This window comes from Salmo salar, chromosome ssa13 (assembly GCF_905237065.1).
Source record: "Salmo salar chromosome ssa13, Ssal_v3.1, whole genome shotgun sequence".
Classification (NCBI taxonomy): Eukaryota; Metazoa; Chordata; class Actinopteri; order Salmoniformes; family Salmonidae; genus Salmo; species Salmo salar.
The window spans coordinates 113,742,957-113,768,009 of NC_059454.1; the positions used below are offsets into that span (position 1 = coordinate 113,742,957).

General features: G+C 44.3%; 1 protein-coding gene across 1 annotated transcript; it reads left to right on the plus strand.

The window, feature by feature from the left end:
- Positions 1–2,040: 2,040 nt before the first annotated feature.
- Positions 2,041–16,412, plus strand: sigmar1 (sigma non-opioid intracellular receptor 1). The gene is made up of 4 exons (XM_014139042.2): positions 2,041–2,332; positions 5,114–5,314; positions 14,800–14,892; positions 16,100–16,412. The coding sequence occupies exons 1-4, from the start codon at positions 2,188–2,190 to the stop codon at positions 16,327–16,329; spliced, it is 669 nt and encodes a 222-aa protein (XP_013994517.1). The 5' UTR covers positions 2,041–2,187; the 3' UTR covers positions 16,330–16,412.
- Positions 16,413–25,053: the final 8,641 nt, after the last annotated feature.

Genomic DNA, 25,053 nt, shown 5'->3' on the forward strand with positions numbered 1-25,053 from the left:
TTTTCACGATTCTGATTGGATAGCGTTTCAATACTCGACTCGTCAATTTCTTCCGCCCCCATTCGATCTAGGTTGGTCAGTTACTGAATGAGGATGGATATCTACTCTCATATGGGGAATTTCATGATAAGTTTAACATTCCATTAACCCTGAAATAATATGCAGATGTGTTTGATGCGATTCCAAGGGGGGTTATATCTCTTTTAAATTCCTCTGTGGTTGATGTAAGTAACATAGATTTACATGAAAATATATTCATTGGCAATATTAACATCAAAGATAAATGAAGTAATAAACAGTTTAGGAATATGTTTTGTGATACTACAATTCCCTCAGCAAGATTATTTTGGTCAAATATCTATGGTGATATACAATTGGGGAAAGCATGGAAAATTGCTAACAAATATTGTAGCAGTGTAACAGTCCCTCTCTTCGCCCCAACCCGGGCTCGAACCAGGGACCCTCTGCACACATCAACAACAGTCACCCCACGAAGCATCGTTACCCATCGCGCCACAAAAGCCGCGGCCCTTGCAACGCAAGGGGAACAACCACTTCAAGTCTCAGAGCGAGTGACGTCACTGATTGAAACGCTATTAGCGCGCACCACCGCTAACTAACTAGCCATTTCACATCGGTTACACCACCGCTAACTAACTAGCCATTTCACATCGGTTACACCACCGCTAACTAACTAGCCATTTCACATCGGTTACACCACCGCTAACTAACTAGCCATTTCACATCGGTTACACCACCGTTAACTAACTAGCCATTTCACATCGGTTACACAACCGCTAACTAACTAGCCGTTTCACATCGGTTACACCACCGCTAACTAACTAGCCATTTCACATCGGTTACACCACCGCTAACTAACTAGCCATTTCACATCGGTTACACCACCGCTAACTAACTAGCCATTTCACATCGGTTACACCACCGCTAACTAACTAGCCATTTCACATCGGTTACACCACCGTTAACTAACTAGCCATTTCACATCGGTTACACCACCGCTAACTAACTAGCCATTTCACATCGGTTACACCACCGCTAACTAACTAGCCATTTCATATCGGTTAGACCACCGTTAACTAACTAGCCATTTCACATTGGTTACAGCACCGCTAACTAACTAGCCGTTTCACATCGGTTACACCACCGCTAACTAACTAGCCATTTCACATCGGTTACACCACCGCTAACTCACCACCGCTAACTAACTAGCCATTTCACATCAGTTACACCAGTAACAAGGTAAAGGAAGTTTAATTTAAAATGTTACATAGAATTTATCCTGTGAAACATGTTCTGGAAAGATTCAAGCTGATTATTGACTATAAATGTGATTTCTGTGGAATGGAGGAGGAGACAGACCATTTTTCATGCGTTATCTGCCTGTATTTATAGTATAATGTTGGGATTGACATACATAATTTCATTACAAAAAAAATAGGACCAGTTGTACAATTTAATGGTTTTGATATAATGATTTATTTCAGAAATTCTGACATTGATAAAGATGTAGTATATTTAATTATTAGGTACATTTCATATTCACACATGCAAATAGTCTAATTCAAAACCTAACTTTTTTCACTTTATAAATGAATTTAAACAATATGTCACTACTTTAACTAACATGAAAAACAAAAAGCCAATTAAAAGTTGTTGTATTAATAATGAATATGATTTGTTTGTTTAGGATTCCTGGCCATGTAAATAGTTTGTATGTGACTATTCCTCTTCTGTTAGTTAATAAAAGTAAAGAAGAACCGTTCCAGGTTGGGGGAACAACAGAGCTGAACGTTAAGGCGCCTCCCCCATAGAGAATGATAGAGACCTGTAGTGGCTTCCGCCACAAGGCTTCCGCCAGGTCAATGGAGCCAACTGGGTGGGACTTCCAACTTCATTGGCTGGTCCCTCCTGGTGACCCGGTTGAAGTCATGTCCAATAGGGTCATCAGGAGGGATCAGCCAATCATTTAGGAGAAAATGGACTACTTCAAACTGGAGATAAACTCGTTGGCGCTGCCCATGCTGTCTCAGATGCGATAACGACATAGACACAGATGAGTCATGTATCTATCTCTATGGGTGCCTTCGCATAACTTCCGTCTCGTCTTCAGCGCAGCTCTTACTGTCTGTTTCTCTGGTCGTGGTGTTGTACCACTCAATCTCAGTCATGTATTGGACAACTAAAGTGTTAAAGTTAATCGTGCTGGCTGGAGTGTCTGTGTTGATGGTGATGTACCTGCGACAGTGGATGGCTAGTAAACAGTATGTCTTCACAAAGGAAGATGTTGCTGTCCTGGCCAAGCGATACGCAGGTAAATGGCTAGTTGTCTAGTCAGGGGAGCATTCATTACGGAATAACTACACGGAAGCAAACAGAGCAAACGATAGTTTCTATTGGACAAATTCAGATAGTTTCTCTCCGTTTAAGAAACGTTTTACAACATAATCTGCGTAATGAATACGCTCCAGATAATCATTAAATTGATATTTGTGATGGTTAGTTTAACATCATGAGCAAGACTAGTGAAATTAAGTAATAATGCCATGTAAGCCTTTTATACAACGGGTTACCAACATATTCAAATACATATTTTCATTCAACTTTAGTTTGATGCATTTATTCATACTATTTCATCCTTCTACAAGATATAGTCCCGACACAAAGCTCGGGTTAAAGCCGGCTGGTCGTTCGTTCAATCGGTTGGGTTGCCAGGGACTCGACCCAGTCGTTCAGTCTATTTGTTCTGTATCTATGGACGCGACCCAGTCGTTCAGTGTATTTGTTCTGTATCTATGGACCCAGTCGTTCAGTCTATTTGTTCTGTATCTATGGACTCGACCCAGTCGTTCAGTCTATTTGTTCTGTATCTATGGACTCGACCCAGTCGTTCAGTCTATTTGTTCTGTATCTATGGACGCGACCCAGTCCGTTTGTTTTGCGTGTTCAGTCTATTTGTTCTGTATCTATGGACGCGACCCAGTCGTTCAGTCTATTTGTTCTGTATCTATGGACGCGACCCAGTCGTTCAGTCTATTTGTTCTGTATCTATGGACGCGACCCAGTCGTTCAGTCTATTTGTTCTGTATCTATGGACGCGACCCAGTCGTTCAGTCTATTTGTTCTGTATCTATGGACGCGACCCAGTCGTTCTGTCTAAATGTTCCATTGCCGTACTGGCTGGCAACGTTCTTATCGCTAGCTAGCCAACTACGGCTAACTTAGTCACGTCAACAAGCCAGAATAACAGTGAAGTAGCTGCATTTGTTTAAGCTGTTTTCAAGTGACATGTATTTGGATACATCCATAACAATGAGCCAATAAGGCGATATTTCGCCTGGGATAGAAAATGTGCTCTCTCCTCAGGACACTGTTGTTCAGAGGAGCAGGCCAACCACACGGCTAAAACAATTACTTTAAACTGAAGCTGGAAAGACCGCAAACTAGCTGCACGTCGTTTCGTTTGACCTTTTTCAATTCAAATGTATTTGTATACATCCACATCCATACAAAAGCTCCCAGCTGATTCATGTTTCGGCTGCCTCTCTGTCTCGTCCACCACAGCCACATGAATTCATGGGAGATCAAATTTGGAGCTGGAGATCAAATTTGAATATTGAAACAAAGTTGCAAATGTCGGAGAGACAGACAGGTTTATACAAATCTCTGTGGTTGAAAGCTAAATGTGAGATAATGTCTAGATGCTTTTTATAGTGGAGATCAAGTTTATAAATTGCCTGGCTGGGCTGATGAGACAGTGGATTGCACAGTCAGATGGAACAGAGTAAATAGGCATTTTAACATCAGATTTAGCTGGTGGTAATTTGTGGAATAGACTCTGCATGTAACGTCGTTTTAACCAATCAGCATTCAGGATTAGACCCAACCCTTGTATAATTAAACAATAAGGCACCTCGGGTTTGTGGTATATGGCCAATATACCACGACTAATGGCTGTTCTTTTGCACGATGCAATGCGGAGTGCCTGGATACAGCCCTTAGCCATTTAAACATTATAAACGGGGTGGTTCGAGTCCTGAATGCTGATTGGCTGAAAGGTGTGGTATATCAGACCATATATCACAGGTATGACAAAACATGTATTTTTACTGCTCTAATTACATTGGTAACCAGTTTATAATAGCAATAAGGCACCTCGGGTTTGTGGTATATGGCCAATATAACACGGGTAAGGGCTGTATCTAGGCACGCCTCTTTGTGCGTAAGAACAGCCCTTAGCCGTGGTATATCGGCCATATACCACACCTCCTGGTGTCTTATTGCTTCAATAACCCACAAGTTAACTAGCTAGAATAGTTGATTGGCTATGCCAAGTCAGCAACTGGCTGTAGGGTTAGACCCAAGCATGTAGCTAGCTAGCTGTAATTGTATTATGCCAGCCTTCCAGATCTAGTTGCAGCCACATGACCCTACTAGCCAAATGGTTTTGACTAGAAGGAGGTGGATTAGCAGTTGAGAGAGGTGAGTGAGAGCTCTCGCAAGCTAACATCAGCATGCTATCTTTTTAAAATGGGAGGGTTCATCGATGATAAGAGAGGTCAGGGACATGCTAGACATGGGGTCTAGTTTACTGCTGTTGACAAGAAACCTCTACCATTCCATAGTTGTATTTTCTCATGTCTGGTAATACTGATTTATCACTGCTCTACATGTGATTTTGAGGCCAGGACCAAACAACTGTGTTGATGTTGTCTCCTCCAGGCAAGGACCACGACCAGGTGTTCTGTGTTGTTGTTGATGTTGTCTCCTCCAGGACCACGACCAGGTGTTCTGTGTTGTTGTTGATGTTGTCTCCTCCAGGACCACGACCAGGTGTTCTGTGTTGATGATGTTGTCTCCTCCAGGCCAGGACCAGGTGTTCTGTGTTGATGATGTTGTCTCCTCCAGGACCACGACCAGGTGTTCTGTGTTGTTGTTGATGTTGTCTCCTCCAGGACCACGACCAGGCGTTCTGTGTTGATGATGTTGTCTCCTCCAGGCCAGGACCACGACCAGGTGTTCTGTGTTGTTGATGTTGTCTCCTCCAGGACCACGACCAGGTGTTCTGTGTTGTTGATGATGTTGTCTCCTCCAGGCCAGGACCACGACCAGGCGTTCTCCAAGGTGGTGGTGGAGCTGCGGAGGAAGTACCCGGGTCACATCCTGCCGGACGAGGACCTGCAGTGGGTGTTTGTCAACGCAGGCGGCTGGATGGGGTCCATGTGTCTGCTCCACGCCTCCCTCACCGAGTACGTCCTGCTGTTCGGCACCGCTGTGGACACAGGAGGACACTCAGGTCAGGATCTCTCTGGGTTCACACACTGCCTCTATGGGCCCTGGTCATAAGTAAAACATGTATTGTCATATTTTTTTTAACCTTTATTTAACTAGGCAAGTCAGTTAAGAACAAGTTCTTAATTTCAATGACGGCCTGGGAACAGTGGGTTAACTGCCTTGTTCAGGGGCAGAACGACAGATTTTTAGCTTGTCAGCTCGGGGATTTGAACTTGCAACCTTTCAGTTATTTTTCTGTCGCACTGCTTTGCTTTATCTTGGCCAGGTCGCAGTTGTAAATGAGAACTTGTTCTCAACTAGCCTACCTGGTTAAATAAAGGACTTGTTCTCAACTAGCCTACCTGGTTAAATAAAGGACTTGTTCTCAACTAGCCTACCTGGTTAAATAAAGGACTTGTTCTCAACTAGCCTACCTGGTTAAATAAAGGACTTGTTCTCAACTAGCCTACCTGGTTAAATAAAGGACTTGTTCTCAACTAGCCTACCTGGTTAAATAAAGGACTTGTTCTCAACTAGCCTAACCTGGTTAAATAAAGGACTTGTTCTCAACTAGCCTACCTGGTTAAATAAAGGACTTGTTCTCAACTAGCCTACCTGGTTAAATAAAGGTTAAATGAAACAATAGGTGCAGTGTAATGTGTTGTTTTACAGGTTCAGCCATAGTAGTATGATAGGTCAAATCAAGCTTCATTTGTCACATGGGCCGAATACAACTTACAGTGAAATGCTTACTTACAAGCCTTAACCAACAATGCAGTTCAAGAAAGTGTTATGAAAATATTTACCAAATAAGCTAAAGTAAAAAATAATATAAATGTAACACAATAAAATAACAATAACGAGGCAAATACCGGTACCGAGTCAATGTAGGGGGGGTGCAGGTTAGTCAAGGTAACCTGTACATGTAGGTGGGGGTAAAGTGACTATGCATAGATAATAAACAGCAAGTAGCAGCAGTGTAAAAACAAATAGGGGGGTTGTGTGTCAATGTAAATAGTCTGGGTGGCCATTTGATTAATTGTTCAGCAGTCTTACAGCTTGGGGGTAGAAGCTGTTAAGGAGCCTTTTGGTCCTAGACTTGGCGCTCCGGTACCGATTGCTGTGCGGTAGTAAAGAGAGAACAGTCTATAATTTGGGTGACTGGAGTCTGACAATTGTTTGGGCCTTCCTCTGACATCGCCTAGTATAGAGGTCCTGGATGTCAGGAAGCTTGGCCCCAGTGATGTACTGGACCGTACGCACTACCCTCTGTAGTACCTTACGGTCAGATGCCGAGCAGTTACCATACCAGGCAGTGATGCAACTCTGTAACCACTAGGCTACCTGCTGGTTACTGGCCCAACGCTCTAACCACTAGGCTACCTGCTGGTTACTGGCCCAACTCTGTAACCACTAGGCTACCTGCTGGTTACTGGCCCAACGCTCTAACCACTAGGCTACCTGCCGGTTACTGGCCCAACGCTCTAACCACTAGGCTACCTGCTGGTTACTGGCCCAACTCTGTAACCACTAGGCTACCTGCTGGTTACTGGCCCAACGCTCTAACCACTAGGCTACCTGCCGGTTACTGGCCCAACGCTCTAACCACTAGGCTACCTGCCGATTACTGGCCCAACTCTGTAACCACTAGGCTAGCTGCTGGTTACTGGCCCAACGCTCAAACCACTAGACTACCTGCTGGTTACTGGCCCAACGCTCTAACCACTAGACTACCTGCTGGATACTGGCCCAACTCTCTAACCACTAGGCTACCTGCTGGTTACTGGCCCAACGCTCTAACCACTAGGCTACCTGCTGGTTACTGGCCCAACGCTCTAACCACTAGGCTACCTGCTGGTTACTGGCCCAACTATGTAACCACTAGGCTACCTGCTGGTTACTGGTCCAACGCTCTAACCACTAGGCTACCTGCTGTTTACTGGCCCAACTCTCTAACCACTAGGCTACCTGCTGGTTACTGGTCCAACGCTCTAACCACTAGGCTACCTGCTGGTTACTGGTCCAACGCTCTAACCACTAGGCTACCTGCTGGTTACTGGTCCAACGCTCTAACCACTAGGCTACCTGCTGGTTACTGACCCAACTCTGTAACCACTAGGCTACCTGCTGGTTACTGGCCCAACGCTCTAACCACTAGGCTACCTGCTGGTTACTGGCCCAACGCTCTAACCACTATGCTACCTGCTGGTTACTGGTCCAACGCTGTAACCACAAGGCTACCTGCTGGTTACTGGTCCAACGCTCTAACCACTAGGCTACCTGCTGGTTACTGGCCCAACTCTCTAACCACTAGGCTACCTGCTGGTTACTGGCCCAATGCTCTAACCACTAGGCTACCTGCTGGTTACTGGCCCAACTCTGTAACCACTAGGCTACCTGCTGGTTAGGTTACGGGTTCAACGCTCTAACCACTAGGCTACCTGCTGGTTACTGGCCCAACTCTCTAACCACTAGGCTACCTGCTGGTTACTGGCCCAACGCTCTAACCACTAGGCTACCTGCTGGTTACTGGCCCAACGCTCTAACCACTAGGCTACCTGCTGGTTACTGGCCCAACTCTGTAACCACTAGGCTACCTGCTGGTTACTGGTCCAACGCTCTAACCACTAGGCTACCTGCTGGTTACTGTCCCAACGCTCTAACCACTAGGCTACCTGCTGGTTACTGTCCCAACGCTCTAACGACTAGGCTACCTGCTGGTTACTGGCCCAACTCTGTAACCACTAGGCTACCTGCTGGTTACTGGCCCAACGCTCGAACCACTAGGCTACCTGCTGGTTACTGGCCCAACGCTCGAACCACTAGGCTACCTGCTGGTTACTGGCCCAACGCTCTAACCACTAGGCTACCTGCTGGTTACTGTCCCAACGCTCTAACCACGAGGCGACCTGCTGGTTACTGGCCCAACTCTGTAACCACAAGGCTACCTGCTGGTTACTGGTCCAACGCTCTAACCACTAGGCTACCTGCTGGTTACTGGCCCAATGCTCTAACCACTAGGCTACCTGCTGGTTACTGGCCCAACTCTGTAACCACTAGGCTACCTGCTGGTTAGGTTACGGGTTCAACGCTCTAACCACTAGGCTACCTGCTGGTTACTGGCCCAACTCTCTAACCACTAGGCTACCTGCTGGTTACTGGCCCAACGCTCTAACCACTAGGCTACCTGCTGGTTACTGGCCCAACGCTCTAACCACTAGGCTACCTGCTGGTTACTGGCCCAACGCTCTAACGACTAGGCTACCTGCTGGTTACTGGCCCAACGCTCTAACCACTAGGCTACCTGCTGGTTACTGGCCCAACTCTGTAACCACTAGGCTACCTGCTGGTTACTGGTCCAACGCTCTAACCACTAGGCTACCTGCTGGTTACTGGCCCAACTCTCTAACCACTAGGCTACCTGCTGGTTACTGGTCCAACGCTCTAACCACTAGGCTACCTGCTGGTTACTGGTCCAACGCTCTAACCACTAGGCTACCTGCTGGTTACTGGTCCAACGCTCTAACCACTAGGCTACCTGCTGGTTACTGGTCCAACGCTCTAACCACTAGGCTACCTGCTGGTTACTGACCCAACTCTGTAACCACTAGGCTACCTGCTGGTTACTGGCCCAACGCTCTAACCACTAGGCTACCTGCTGGTTACTGGCCCAACGCTCTAACCACTAGGCTACCTGCTGGTTACTGGTCCAACGCTGTAACCACAAGGCTACCTGCTGGTTACTGGTCCAACGCTCTAACCACTAGGCTACCTGCTGGTTACTGGCCCAACTCTCTAACCACTAGGCTACCTGCTGGTTACTGGCCCAATGCTCTAACCACTAGGCTACCTGCTGGTTACTGGCCCAACTCTGTAACCACTAGGCTACCTGCTGGTTAGGTTACGGGTTCAACGCTCTAACCACTAGGCTACCTGCTGGTTACTGGCCCAACTCTCTAACCACTAGGCTACCTGCTGGTTACTGGCCCAACGCTCTAACCACTAGGCTACCTGCTGGTTACTGGCCCAACGCTCTAACCACTAGGCTACCTGCTGGTTACTGGCCCAACTCTGTAACCACTAGGCTACCTGCTGGTTACTGGTCCAACGCTCTAACCACTAGGCTACCTGCTGGTTACTGTCCCAACGCTCTAACCACTAGGCTACCTGCTGGTTACTGTCCCAACGCTCTAACGACTAGGCTACCTGCTGGTTACTGGCCCAACTCTGTAACCACTAGGCTACCTGCTGGTTACTGGCCCAACGCTCGAACCACTAGGCTACCTGCTGGTTACTGGCCCAACGCTCGAACCACTAGGCTACCTGCTGGTTACTGGCCCAACGCTCTAACCACTAGGCTACCTGCTGGTTACTGTCCCAACGCTCTAACCACGAGGCTACCTGCTGGTTACTGGCCCAACTCTGTAACCACAAGGCTACCTGCTGGTTACTGGTCCAACGCTCTAACCACTAGGCTACCTGCTGGTTACTGGCCCAATGCTCTAACCACTAGGCTACCTGCTGGTTACTGGCCCAACTCTGTAACCACTAGGCTACCTGCTGGTTAGGTTACGGGTTCAACGCTCTAACCACTAGGCTACCTGCTGGTTACTGGCCCAACGCTCTAACCACTAGGCTACCTGCTGGTTACTGGCCCAACGCTCTAACGACTAGGCTACCTGCTGGTTACTGGCCCAATGCTCTAACCACTAGGCTACCTGCTGGTTACTGGCCCAACTCTGTAACCACTAGGCTACCTGCTGGTTACTGGTCCAACGCTCTAACCACTAGGCTACCTGCTGGTTACTGGCCCAACTCTCTAACCACTAGGCTACCTGCTGGTTACTGGTCCAACGCTCTAACCACTAGGCTACCTGCTGGTTACTGGTCCAACGCTCTAACCACTAGGCTACCTGCTGGTTACTGGTCCAACGCTCTAACCACTAGGCTACCTGCTGGTTACTGGTCCAACGCTCTAACCACTAGGCTACCTGCTGGTTACTGACCCAACTCTGTAACCACTAGGCTACCTGCTGGTTACTGGCCCAACGCTCTAACCACTAGGCTACCTGCTGGTTACTGGCCCAACGCTCTAACCACTAGGCTACCTGCTGGTTACTGGTCCAACGCTGTAACCACAAGGCTACCTGCTGGTTACTGGTCCAACGCTCTAACCACTAGGCTACCTGCTGGTTACTGGCCCAACTCTCTAACCACTAGGCTACCTGCTGGTTACTGGCCCAATGCTCTAACCACTAGGCTACCTGCTGGTTACTGGCCCAACTCTGTAACCACTAGGCTACCTGCTGGTTAGGTTACGGGTTCAACGCTCTAACCACTAGGCTACCTGCTGGTTACTGGCCCAACTCTCTAACCACTAGGCTACCTGCTGGTTACTGGCCCAACGCTCTAACCACTAGGCTACCTGCTGGTTACTGGCCCAACGCTCTAACCACTAGGCTACCTGCTGGTTACTGGCCCAACTCTGTAACCACTAGGCTACCTGCTGGTTACTGGTCCAACGCTCTAACCACTAGGCTACCTGCTGGTTACTGTCCCAACGCTCTAACCACTAGGCTACCTGCTGGTTACTGTCCCAACGCTCTAACGACTAGGCTACCTGCTGGTTACTGGCCCAACTCTGTAACCACTAGGCTACCTGCTGGTTACTGGCCCAACGCTCTAACCACTAGGCTACCTGCTGGTTACTGGCCCAACGCTCTAACCACTAGGCTACCTGCTGGTTACTGTCCCAACGCTCTAACCACGAGGCTACCTGCTGGTTACTGGCCCAACTCTGTAACCACAAGGCTACCTGCTGGTTACTGGTCCAACGCTCTAACCACTAGGCTACCTGCTGGTTACTGGCCCAATGCTCTAACCACTAGGCTACCTGCTGGTTACTGGCCCAACTCTGTAACCACTAGGCTACCTGCTGGTTAGGTTACGGGTTCAACGCTCTAACCACTAGGCTACCTGCTGGTTACTGGCCCAACTCTCTAACCACTAGGCTACCTGCTGGTTACTGGCCCAACGCTCTAACCACTAGGCTACCTGCTGGTTACTGGCCCAACGCTCTAACCACTAGGCTACCTGCTGGTTACTGGCCCAACGCTCTAACGACTAGGCTACCTGCTGGTTACTGGCCCAATGCTCTAACCACTAGGCTACCTGCTGGTTACTGGCCCAACTCTGTAACCACTAGGCTACCTGCTGGTTACTGGTCCAACGCTCTAACCACTAGGCTACCTGCTGGTTACTGGCCCAACGCTCTAACCACTAGGCTACCTGCTGGTTACTGGCCCAATCTCTAACCACTAGGCTACCTGCTGTTACTGGCCCAACGCTCTAACCACTAGGCTACCTGCTGGTTACTGGCCCAACGCTCTAACCACTAGGCTACCTGCTGGTTACTGGCCCAACTCTCTAACTACTAGGCTACCTGCTGGTTACTGGCCCAACGCTCTAACCACTAGGCTACCTGCTGGTTACTGGCCCAACTCTCTAACCACTAGGCTACCTGCTGGTTACTGGCCCAACTCTGTAACCACTAGGCTACCTGCTGGTTACTGGCCCAACGCTCTAACCACTAGGCTACCTGCTGGTTACTGGCCCAACTCTGTAACCACTAGGCTACCTGCTGGTTACTGGCCCAACTCTGTAACCACTAGGCTACCTGCTGGTTACTGGCCCAACGCTCTAACCACTAGGCTACCTGCTGGTTACTGGCCCAACTCTGTAACCACTAGGCTACCTGCTGGTTACTGGCCCAACTCTGTAACCACTAGGCTACCTGCTGGTTACTGGCCCAACTCTGTAACCACTAGGCTACCTGCCACCCTATAGGTAGTGCCCTATGATCAACTGGTGTTGGTTAATGCCGGTGTCTGATGATTTAAAAATGTTTTGTAATTCTATGAATCTTACCCAGTTGATTAACTCACCCACTCGCCCAAATCTAAAATGCCCAGATAAATCTACCCTGATTGATTTGATATTGACAAATATTCTGCGGTTGGTGTTTTTTGTAATGATTTAAGTGACCATTGTGCTGTTGTTGCTATTAGAAATACTAAGATTTCTAACCCGCGTTTTATTCGTGAGAGAAATCTGAAGTGTTTCATTGAGCAGGCTTTCTTTCATGATTGGTTTTATTTTGACTGGAGCAAGATTGAGCTTATCCCTGATGTGGAAACTGCCTGGAAATTCTTTCATGATGGTTTTCTCCAAATAGTAAACAGACATGCTCCATTCCGCAGGTTCAGGGTTAAAGGGAGGGTTAATCCATGGTTTTCGTCTGAGCTTTCTTGCATTGTTCACGACCGTAATCTAGCCTGGGCTAAAGCAAGGAAACCGTGTTCTGATGCTGATTGGCTTGTTTTTAGGCAGTTACGAAACAAGTGTTCTTCTCAGGAAGGCCAAGTCTGAATATTTTATGTCTGTTACCACTGATAACCTGAATGACCCTAGAAAGTTTTGGAAGGCTATTAAGTCTATGTCTGGTAACAGTAATGTTAATGAATTACCGTCATGTGTATTGAAGGACTCTGTTGCTATATATGACACAACTGAAATGCTGAATTGTTTCAATGAGCACTTTGTATCATCTGGTAGACTGTTTGATTCAGTGTCCTCTGTCTCTGTACAACCTTGTGTGGATGAACCAGTGAGAGCTGGTCAAACTTTTAGCTTTTTGCCATTCTCAGTGCAGGTGGTACATAAGGCCCTGAAATCCTTAGATCAGAGAAAGCCTGCAGGTCCTGATCTTTTGGATCCCTGCTTTTTAAATCTGGCAGCTGATTTCATAGCTGAACCACTTGCATATCTGTTTAATCTAACCCTGGAATGTAATGAAATTCCAAAGATCTGGAAATCAGCATTTGTCCTGCCACTTTTAAAAGGGGGAGATCCAACTCTTTTAAATAATTATAGGCCAATCTCAAAGCTGTCACCCCTGGTGAAAATACTTGAAACCCTTGTGAGTGACCAGCTAAAATAGTTTTTATATACTAACTGTATTTTATCAATGTACCAATCGGGTTTCAGGAAGAAGCACAGCACAATTACAGCAGCCATGAAGGTTTTAAATGATATCGCTGAAGCTCTTGACAAAAAACAGCATTGTGTCTCACTTTTTATTGATCTCTCTAAGGCTTTTGATACAGTTGATCATGCTATACTAAGGCAGAGATTGTCGAGAGTAGGTCAGAGCATGCAGTTGCATGGTTTGTTAACTATCTGTCTGATAGAACTCAGTGCACTCAATTTGATGGGCTTAGGTCTGTTAAATTGTCTGTCTTAAATGGTGTGCCCCAAGGCTCTGTACTTGGTCCTCTCTTATTCACTATTTGTATAAATAATTTAGACAAAAATGTCCAAAATGCGCAACTTCATTTTTATGCTGATGATACTGTTATTTATTGTTGTGCCTCGTCTCTTACAAAAGCTTTCCAGAACTTGCAAACGGCTTTTTATACTGTTCAACATACCTTGTCTCAATTGAAGCTTATCCTCAATACTGACAAAACTAAACTACTGGTCTTTTCTAAAGCAAGAAATAGACCTCTGAACCTTTCACCTATTACTACCTGTCAGGGCAATGAGATTGAGTTTGTAACCTCATATAAATATCTTGGAATTTTGATTGATGATGGCCTCTCTTTTGTTTTTCTTTTGAAGCCAGAAGGAGGCTAGTATCAGCTACATTTATGCCTTTACTAGACTATGGGGATATTTTATATATAAATGCTTCCGCTCAGTGTTTGAGATCAATTGACACCCTTTACCATGGCGCTCTGAGATTTATTTTAAATTGCAAAACCCTTACGCACCACTGCACTTTGTATACCAGGGTTGGCTGGCCTTCTCTAGTCACTCGTAGGCTCAGTCACTGGTATACTTTTATTTACAAAGCCATTTTGGGTTTACTACCTTTTTATTTGGGCATTTTTATTGTTCAGTAATGTGGTGGGTCGTCTCTTCGTTCGCGGGACTTTATCCTGCTAACTGTTCCAAATGTCCGAACTGAATTTGGTAAAAGGGCTTTTATGTACTCTGCGCCTTCGTCTTGGAAACGTCTTACAAAATACTGTTAAACTGGAAGAACTTGGTCCCGATTGGTGTTTTCAAATCACTGATGAAGGATTTGACTGATGCCCTGACATGTCAATGTTTTTCATTTGCCTTTTTATGATTTTGTTATATTCTTTCTTAATTCTATTGGTTTTTACTAGATTACTTGTAGTTTTGTATGTTGTCTGTCTGTAATTGTGTAATGACTTGGTGTGTAATGACTTGGTGCTGCCTATCTTGGCCAGGACGCTCTTGAAAAAGAGATTTTAAATCTCAATGAGCCCTTCCTGGTTAAATAAAGGTTAAATAAATAAAAGGATGGGAATAGGGTGCCATTTGGGTCACATCATCATTCTTAACGTCTTCTTTCCTCCATCGTATCACTCTGTGCCTCCTGTTTGGTTTTTGTTATTAACTTGTTGAAATTCTCTTAAGGTCGTTACTGGGCTGAAATATCAGACACCATCATCTCTGGGACCTTCAGGCAGTGGAAGGAGGGATCAACTAAGAGTGAAATGTACTATCCAGGTAAGACCACAGAGATCCTATTAAATTCTATATTTAAATGTATAAATTTAGACACTACAGCTGTTCTACCCAGGTAAAACACGGGTCAATGAGGTGAGGCAGGTAGCCTAGTGGTTAAGAGTGTATGGTCAGTAACTAAAGGTCTCTGAGCCGACTAGGTGAAAAATCTGTCGTTGTTCCCTTGAGCAAGGCACTTAATCCTACCGTAATTTCCGGACTATTAAGCGCACCTGAATATAAGCCGCACCCACTGAATTTAAAAAATATATACATTATTTTGAACATAAATAAGCCGCACATGTCTATAAGCCACAGGTGCCTACCGGTACATTGAAACAAATTAACTTTACACAGGCTTTAACGAAACACGGCTTGTAACAAAAAATTTAAAATTAGCAGTAAGCTTTAGTTGTCTTTTTGCACTGAGTCAATTCCTAACGCTGCTGTTTCCAACGTCTTATCATCGACTCATTAAGACCAAGCTCCCGTGCAGCAGCTCTATTTCCTTTTCCAACAGCCAGATCAATCGCCTTCAACTTGAAAGCTGCATCATATGCATTTCTCCATGTCTTTGCCATGATGAGGGTGACAAAATGGCTACCGTAATCAGAATGATGGGAAGTTTGAGAGCGCTCGATTTAATCTAAACAGTAAACAAAAAAGTTGTTTGACCTTAATAACCCGTTTGGCAATTTCATTGGTCTAATGAAAGCTTCATGCCGCAAAAAAACTGAGCACGTCACAGAATGTGTTTTTTTTGGAGAAAAAAAAAATTGAGAGGGAAACATCCATATATTAGCCACGTCATTGTTTAAGCCGCGAGGTTCAAAGCCTGGGGAAAAAGTTGCGGCTTATAGTCCGGAATTTACGGTAATTGCTCTTGTAAGTGGCTCTGGATCAGAGAGTCTGCTAAATGACTCACTATTGTAGTGGCTCTGGATCAGAGAGTCTGCTAAATGACTCACTACTGTAGTGGCTCTGGATCAGAGAGTCTGCTAAATGACTCACTACTGTAAGTGGCTCTGGATAAGAGAGTCTGCTAAATGACTCACTACTGTAAGTGGCTCTAAATTACTAACATGTCAAAGTAAACTAGCCTACCTACTAGTAAGGTGGAGTGGGCCTACGTTGTAGCATCTTCTGTATCAGGTGTGTGTGTGTGTGTGTGTGTGTGTGTGTGTTTGTTTGTTTGTGTGTGTGTTGACAGGTGATACGATAGTCCACACGGTAGGCGAGGCGACGTCGGTCCAGTGGAGCGCTGGGACGTGGATGGTGGAGTACGGCAGAGGATTCATCCCCTCCACCCTGGGCTTCGCCCTGGCAGACACTCTGTTCAGCACACAGGACTTCCTCACTATGTTCTACACCGTACGGGTCTACGCCAAGGGAATGCTGCTGGAGGCCAATACACTACTCACTGAGGCTGGCGTCTTCTGAGGAACCTGATCCCTACCCCTTTCGGAGGCAGGCATCTTCTGAGGAACCTGATCCCTAAACCTTGAAACTTATTGAGTTAAATATACAGCACCAGTCAAAAGTTTGGACACCTGCTCATTCAAGGGTTTTTCTTTATTTTTACTATTTTCTACATTGTAGAATAATAGTGAAGACAAACTATGAAATAACACATATGGAATCATGTTGTAACCAAAAAAGTGTTAAACAAATCAAAATATATTTTATATTTTAGATTCTTCAAAGTAGCAACCCTTTGCCTTGATGACAGCTTTGCGCACTCTTGGCATTCTCTTTCTCTCAACCAGCTTCACCTGGAATGCTTTTCCAACAGTCTTGAAGGAGTTCCCACATATGCTGAGCACTTGTTGACTGCTTTTCCTTCACTCTGCGGTTCAAGTCATCCCAAACCATCTCAATTGGGTTGAGGTTGGGTGATTTGTGGAGGCCAGGTCATCTGATGCAGCACTCCATCACTCTCCTTCTTGGACAAATAGCCCTTACACAGCCTGGAGGTGTGTTGAGTCATTGTCCTGTTGAAAACAAATGATAGTCCCACTAAGCGCAAACCAGATGGGATGGTGTATCACTGCAGAATGCTGTGGTAGCCATTCTGGTTAACTGTGCCTTGAATTCTAAATAAATCACTGACAGTGTCACCAGCAAAGCACCATCACACCACCACCTCCATGCTTCATGGTGGGAACCACACATACGGAGATCATCCATTCACCTACTCTGCGTCTCACAAAGACACGGCGGTTGGATCCAAAGATCTCACATTTGTACTCCTCAGACCAAAGGACAGATTTCCACCAGTCTAATGTCCACTGCTCGTGTTTCTTGGCCCAAGCAAGTCTCTTATTATTATTGGTGTCCTTTAGTAGTGGTTTCTTTGCAGAAATTTGACCATGAAGGCCTGATTCCCGCAGTCTCCTCTGAACAGTTGATGTTGAGATGTGTCTGTTACTTGAACTCTGTGAAGCATTTATTTGGGCTGCAATTTCTGAGGCTGGTAACTTATCCTCTGCAGCAGAGGTAACTCTGGGTCTTCCTTTCCTGTGGTGGTCCTCATGAGAACCAGTTTCATCATAGCGCTTGATGGTTTTTGCGACTGCACTTGAAGAAACATTCAAAGTTCTTGACATTTTCTGGATTGACTGACCTTCATGTCTTAAAGTAATGATGGACTGTGGCTTCTCTTTGTTTATTTGAGATGTTCTTGCCGTAATATGGACTTGGTCTTTTACCAAATAGGGCTATCTTCTGTACACCACCCCTACCTTGTCACAACACAACTGATTGGCTCAAACGCATTAAGAAGGAAAGTAATTCCACAAATGAACTTTTAACAAGGCACACCTGTTAATAGAAATGCATTCCAGGTGACTACCTCATAAAGTTGGTTGAGAGAATGCCAAGAGTGTGCAAAGCTGTCATCAAGGCAAATGGTGGCTACTTTGAAGAATCTGAAATATTTTGGGGGGTTACTGCATGATTCCATGTGTGTTATTTTATAGTTGTTGCTGTTTTCACTAGTAGAAAAGAGTAAAAATAAAGAAACCTTTGAATGAATACGTGTGTTCAAACTGTTGACTGGTACTGTACGTGGTGATTGCGTCCTGGTACTGTACGTGGTGATTGCGTCCTGGTACTGTACGTGGTGATTGCGTCCTGGTACTGTACGTGGTGATTGCGTCCTGGTACTGTACGTGGTGATTGCGTCCTGGTACTGTACGTGGTGATTGCGTCCTGGTACTGTACGTGGTGATTGCGTCCTGGTACTGTACGTGGTGATTGCGTCCTGGTACTGTACGTGGTGATTGCGTCCTGGTACTGTACGTGGTGATTGCGTCCTGGTACTGTACGTGGTGATTGCGTCCTGGTACTGTACGTGGTGATTGCGTCCTGGTACTGTACGTGGTGATTGCGTCCTATCGACCAATAGCTACAGTTCCTTGCTCTGTTAGCTAGCAGGCTAATAAGGTAGCTAGCAAGTTGTGTGGTCATTTAGCTAGATGGCTGCAGTGCAACAAAAGCAATGTCCAACCTTCTCTAAACACATCAATGGCTATACATGTATGGCAAGTACTGTAGCAAATTGTATTTATTTGTCAACATTTTAAGGAATGAGTAGATGGACATAACCTACTGCAGTCATTCTGGTCGAACACATTAAAATACTTTTTTGGGTAGTGTGTGTGTGTGTGTGTGTGTGTGTGTGTGTGTGTGAGTGTGACACTTTTGGCCTTTACAGCCTTTTAGTTTGTCCTTGGTGAGAGTCTTTACAAATACTGCCGGTTGTCATTTCAGGAGATAGAAAGCCCGCCCACACCCAGGTGAGGGTAGTTCCTTACTAATTAGTGAGCTTAATTCATCAATCGGGGACTAGCGGAAAAGCCGCAGACACTGGGCCCTCCATGGAATGAGTTTCACACACGTGGTGTAAGCATTGGAAGGAGGGAGTTTCCATTGCGAAATCCATGTTAAATATTATAAAGTGCACACCTTGGGCGGAGGGAAGAGAATCGGGACTCCCCAATGACTCGCACTGTCCCCTTTTCTCCCAGCCAGCTCGGCCCTCCCCTCCTGCTCCTTGGCTGAGTGACTCATTGTGATCTTACAGAACAGGCCTCTGGGCAGCTGAGCAGAAATGAAGGAAAACTACACTTCTGGAGGACCTATCATCCTTCCACTCCCTCCTCTCTACCTTCTCTTCCTCTGTATCTGCTACTAAAGCCACTTTCTACCACTCTAAATTACAAGCTTCTGCCTCTAACCCTAGGAAACACTTGCACCTTCTCCTCCCTCCTTAATCCTCCACACCTGCCCCCTCCTCCCTCTTCCTCCTCTGCGGACGACCTTGTCAACGACTTTGAAAAGAAGGTTGATGACATCCACTCCTTATTCACAAACAAAGGTCTTTGTTTCTGGACATTTTGAGCCTGTAATCAAACCCACAAATGCTGATGCTCCAGATACTCAACTAGTCTAAAGGCCAGTTTTATTGCTTCTTTAAATCAGGACAACAGTTTTCAGCTGTGCTAACATAATTGCAGAAGGGTTTTCTAATGATCAATTAGCCTTTTAAAATGATAAACTTGGATTAGCTAACACAACGTGCCATTGGAACACAGGAGTGATGGTTGCTGATAATGGGCCTCTGTACACCTATGTAGATATTCCATTAAAAATCAGCCATTTCCAGCTGCAATAGTCATTTACAACATTAACAATGTCTACCCTGTATTTCTGATCAATTTGATGTTATTTTAATGGACAAAAAATTCGCTTTTTCAAAAATAAGGAAATGGCTATGTGACCCAAAACTTTTGAATGGTAGTGTACAGCATCCTTTTTCCCCGGTCTGTTTACAGGTCTAGATACAGTTAAATACAGTATAGCCTGTTTACAGGTCTAAATACAGTTAAATACAGTATAGCCTGTTTACAGGTCTAGATACAGTTAAATACAGTATAGCCTGTTTACAGGTCTAGATACAGTTAAATACAGTATAGCCTGTTTACAGGTCTAAATACAGTTAAATACAGTATAGCCTGTTTACAGGTCTAAATACAGTTAAATACAGTATAGCCTGTTTACAGGTCTAGATACAGTTAAATACAGTATAGCCTGTTTACAGGTCTAGATACAGTTAAATACAGTATAGCCTGTTTACAGGTCTAGATACAGTTAAATACAGTATAGCCTGTTTACAGGTCTAGATACAGTTAAATACAGTATCGTCTGTTTACAGGTCTAGATACAGTTAAATACAGTATAGCCTGTTTACAGGTCTAGATACAGTTAAATACAGTATAGCCTGTTTACAGGTCTAGATACAGTTAAATACAGTATAGCCTGTTTACAGGTCTAGATACAGTTAAATACAGTATAGCCTGTTTACAGGTCTAGATACAGTTAAATACAGTATAGCCTGTTTACAGGTCTAGATACAGTTAAATACAGTATAGCCTGTTTGTTAGGTCTAAATACAGTTAAATACAGTATCGTCTGTTTACAGGTCTAGATACAGTTAAATACAGTATAGCCTGTTTGTTAGGTCTAGATACAGTTAAATACAGTATAGCCTGTTTACAGGTCTAGATACAGTTAAATACAGTATAGCCTGTTTGTTCCGTTTACAGGTCTAGATACAGTTAAATACAGTATAGCCTGTTTACAGGTCTAGATACAGTTAAATACAGTATAGCCTGTTTGTTAGGTCTAGATACAGTTAAATACAGTATAGCCTGTTTACAGGTCTAGATACAGTTAAATACAGTATAGCCTGTTTACAGGTCTAGATACAGTTAAATACAGTATAGCCTGTTTACAGGTCTAGATACAGTTAAATACAGTATAGCCTGTTTGTTAGGTCTAGATACAGTTAAATACAGTATAGCCTGTTTACAGGTCTAGATACAGTTAAATACAGTATAGCCTGTTTACAGGTCTAGATACAGTTAAATACAGTATAGCCTGTTTGTTAGGTCTAGATACAGTTAAATACAGTATAGCCTGTTTACAGGTCTAGATACAGTTAAATACAGTATAGCCTGTTTACAGGTCTAGATACAGTTAAATACAGTATAGTCTGTTTACAGGTCTAGATGCAGTTAAATACAGTATAGCCTGTTTGTTAGGTCTAGATACAGTTAAATACAGTATAGCCTGTTTACAGGTCTAGATAGTTAAATACAGTATAGCCTGTTTACAGGTCTAGATACAGTTAAATACAGTATAGCCTGTTTACAGGTCTAGATACAGTTAAATACAGTATAGCCTGTTTACAGGTCTAGATACAGTTAAATACAGTATAGCCTGTTTACAGGTCTAGATACAGTTAAATACAGTATAGCCTGTTTACAGGTCTAGATACAGTTAAATACAGTATAGCCTGTTAGGTCTAGATACAGTTAAATACAGTATAGCCTGTTTACAGGTCTAAATACAGTTAAATACAGTATAGCCTGTTTACAGGTCTAAATACAGTTAAATACAGTATAGCCTGTTTACAGGTCTAAATACAGTTAAATACAGTTAAATACAGTATAGTCTGTTTACAGGTCTAGATACAGTATAGTCAAATTCAAATCAATCAAATTTATTTTTATATAGCCCTTCGTACATCAGCTGATATTCTCAAAGTGCTGTACAGAAACCCAGCCTAAAACCCCAAACAGCAAGCAAAGCATGTGAAAGAAGCACGGTGGCTAGGAAAAACTCCCTAGGAAAAACTCCCTAGAAAGGCCAAAAACCTAGGAAGAAACCTAGAGAGGAACCAGGCTATGAGGGGTGGCCAGTCCTCTTCTGGCTGTGCAGGGTGGATATTATAACAGAACATGGTCAAAATGTTAAAATGTTCATAAATGACCAGCATGGTCAAATAATAATAATCATAGTAGTTGTCGAGGGTGCAACAAGCACGTCCGGTGAACAGGTCAGGGTTCCATAGCCGCAGGCAGAACAGTTGAAACTGGAGCAGCAGCACGGCCAGGTGGACTGGGGACAGCAAGGAGTCATCATACCAGGTAGTCCTGGTAGTCTGTTTACAGGTCCAGGTACAGGTAGATACAGTATATTTGTATTTCTAATTATTATGGATAACCGTTAGCTGCTGCCAACGCAACTAATGGGGTTCAGGAAAATTAAGGCAGTTTTATATAACTTTTTAAACATTACAATACATTCACAGATTTCCAGTTGTGGAAAAAGTACTCAATTGTCATAATTGAGTAAAAGTAAAATTACCTTAATAGAAAATGACTAAAGTAAAAGTGAAAGTCACCCAGTAAAATACTACTTGGGTAAAAGTCTGAAAGTATTTGGTTTTAAATACACTGAAGTAAATGGAATTAATCAAATGTACTTAAATATCAAAAGTAAAAGTTAAATCATTTCAATTTCCTTATATTAAGCAAACCAGATGGCACCATTTTTTTAACACTTTTTATTGACAGACAGCCAGCAGAACACTCCAACACTCAGACATCATTTACAAACAAAGCATTTGTGTTTAGTGAGTCCACCAGATCAGAGGCAGTAGGAATGACCAGGGATGTTCTCTGTTTAGTGAGTCCTCCAGATCAGAGGCAGTAGGGATGACCAGGGATGTTCTCTGTTTAGTGAGTCCTCCAGATCAGAAGCAGTAGGGACGACCAGGGATGTTCTCTGTTTAGTGAGTCCTCCAGATCAGAGGCAGTAGGGATGACCAGGGATGTTCTCTGTTTAGTGAGTCCTCCAGATCAGAGGCAGTAGGGATGACCAGGGATGTTCTCTGTTTAGTGAGTCCTCCAGATCAGAAGCAGTAGGGACGACCAGGGATGTTCTCTGTTTAGTGAGTCCTCCAGATCAGAGGCAGTAGGGATGACCAGGGATGTTCTCTGTTTAGTGAGTCCTCCAGATCAGAGGCAGTAGGGATGACCAGGGATGTTCTCTGTTTAGTGAGTCCTCCAGATCAGAGGTAGTAGGGATGACCAGGGATGTTCTCTTGATAAGTGTGTTCTGTTGAAAAATGTGACAATTTTCCTGTCAAAATGTAACAAGTACTTTTGGACGTCAGGGAAAATGTATGTAAAAAGTACATTATTTTCCTTAGGAATGTAGTGAAGTGAAAGTTAACAAAAAATACATAGTAAAGTACAGATACCCCAAAAAACTACTTAAGTAGTACTTATAAAGTATTTTTACTTAAATACTTTACACCACTGCAGATTTCACAACACACTGTGTACCCTCAGGCCCCTACTCCACCACATATCACATAATCAATGTGTGTGTGTATAGTGCGTATGTTATCGTGTTTTTGTATACATGTGTCTATGTTTGTGTTGCTTCACAGTCCCCACTGTTCCATAAGGTGTGTTTTTACCTGTTTTTTAAATCAGATTTTACTGCTGCATCAGTTACCTGATGTGGAACAGAGTTCCATGTAGTCATGGCTCTATGTAGTACTGTGCGCCTCCCATAGTCTGTTCTGGACTTGGGGACTCTGAAGAGACCTCTGGTGGCATGTCTTGTGGGGTATGGATGGGTGTCCGAGCTGTGTGCCAGTAGTTTAAACAGACAGCTCGGTGCATTTAACATGTCAATACCTCTCATAAATACAAGTAGTGATGAAGTCAATCTCTCCTCCAATTTCAGCCAGGAGAGATTGACCTGCATATTATTAATATTAGCTCTCGGTGTACATCCAAGGGCCAGTCGTGCTGCCCTGTTCTGAGCCAATTGTAAATGTTTTTAAGTCCCTCTGTGGCAGCTGACCACATGACTGAACATTAGTCAAGGTGTGACAAAACTAGGGCCTGTAGGACCTGCCTTGTTGATAGTGTTGTTAAGAAGGTAGAAACTAGGGCCTGTAGGACCTGCCTTGTTGATAGTGTTGTTAAGAAGGTAGAAACTAGGGCCTGTAGGACCTGCCTTGTTGATAGTGTTGTTAAGAAGGTAGAAACTAGGGCCTCTAGGACCTGCCTTGTTGATAGTGCTGTTAAGAAGGTAGAAACTAGGGCCTGTAGGACCTGCCTTGTTGATAGTGCTGTTGAGAAGGTAGAGCAGTGCTTTATTATAGACAGTCTTCTCCCCATCTTAGCTACTGTTGTATCAATATGTTTTTACCATTACAGTTTAAAATCCAGGGTTTAGTCACCTCAACTTGCTCAATTTCCACATCATTTTTTACAAGATGTATTTGAGGTTTAGGGTTTAGTGAATGATTTGTCCCAAATACAATACTTTTAGTTTTACAAATATTTAGGACTAACATTCCTTGCCACCCACTCTGAAACTAACTGCAGCTCTTTGTTGAGTGTTGCAGTCATTTCAGTCGCTGTAGTGGCTGACGTGTATAGTGTTGAGTCATCTGCTACATAGAAACTCTGGCTTTACTCAAAGGGGGAATTCCTGATTCTACCTGGATTATGTTGGAGAGGCTTCCATTAAAGAACCCCCTCTGTGTTCTGTTAGACAGGTAACTCTTTATCCACATTATAGCAGGGGGTGTAAAGCCATTATAGCAGGGGGTGTAAAGCCATAACACATGTTTTTCCAGCAGCAGACTATGATCAATAATGTCAAAAGCTGCACTGAAGTCTAACAAGACAGCCCCAACAATAATTTTATCATCAGTTTCTCTCAGCCAATCGTCAGTCATTTGTGTAAGTGCTGTGCTTGTTGAATTTCCTTCCATATAAGCGTGCTGAAAGTTGGTCAGTTTGTTTACTGTAAAAATGCATTGTATCTGGTCAAACACCATTTTCTTTTCCAATAGTGTACTAAGGGTTGGTAACAGGCTGATTGGTCGGCTGTTTGAGCCAGTAAAGGGGGCTTTACTATTCTTGGGTAGTGGAATGACTTTAGCTTCCCTCCAGGCCTGAGGCCACACGCTCTCTAGTAGGCTTAGATTGAAGATGTGGTAATATCATCCACTATTATCCTCAGTCATTTTCCATCCAAGTTGTCAGACCCCGGTGGCTTGTCATTGTTGATGGACAACAATTTCCACAGTCACTTTACAGAATTCAAAATTACAATTCTTGTCTTTCCTAATTTGGTCAGATATATTTGGATGTGTAGTGTCAGTGTTTGTTGCTGGCATGTCATCCCTAAGTTTGCTAATCTTACCAATGAAAAAATCATTAAAGTAGTTGGTAATATCAGTGGGTTTAGTGATGAATGAGCATCTGATTATCAGGGGGTTTAGTGATG

Excerpts from the sequence above, each read along its gene's own strand:
- sigmar1 (XM_014139042.2), top strand. The coding sequence starts at position 2,188 with ATGTATTGGACAACTAAAGTGTTAAAGTTAATCGTGCTGGCTGGAGTG. Across the intron at positions 2,333-5,113 it reads CCTGGCCAAGCGATACGCAG|GCCAGGACCACGACCAGGCG; the intron begins GTAAATGGCTAG and ends TGTCTCCTCCAG. Across the intron at positions 5,315-14,799 it reads GGACACAGGAGGACACTCAG|GTCGTTACTGGGCTGAAATA; the intron begins GTCAGGATCTCT and ends AATTCTCTTAAG.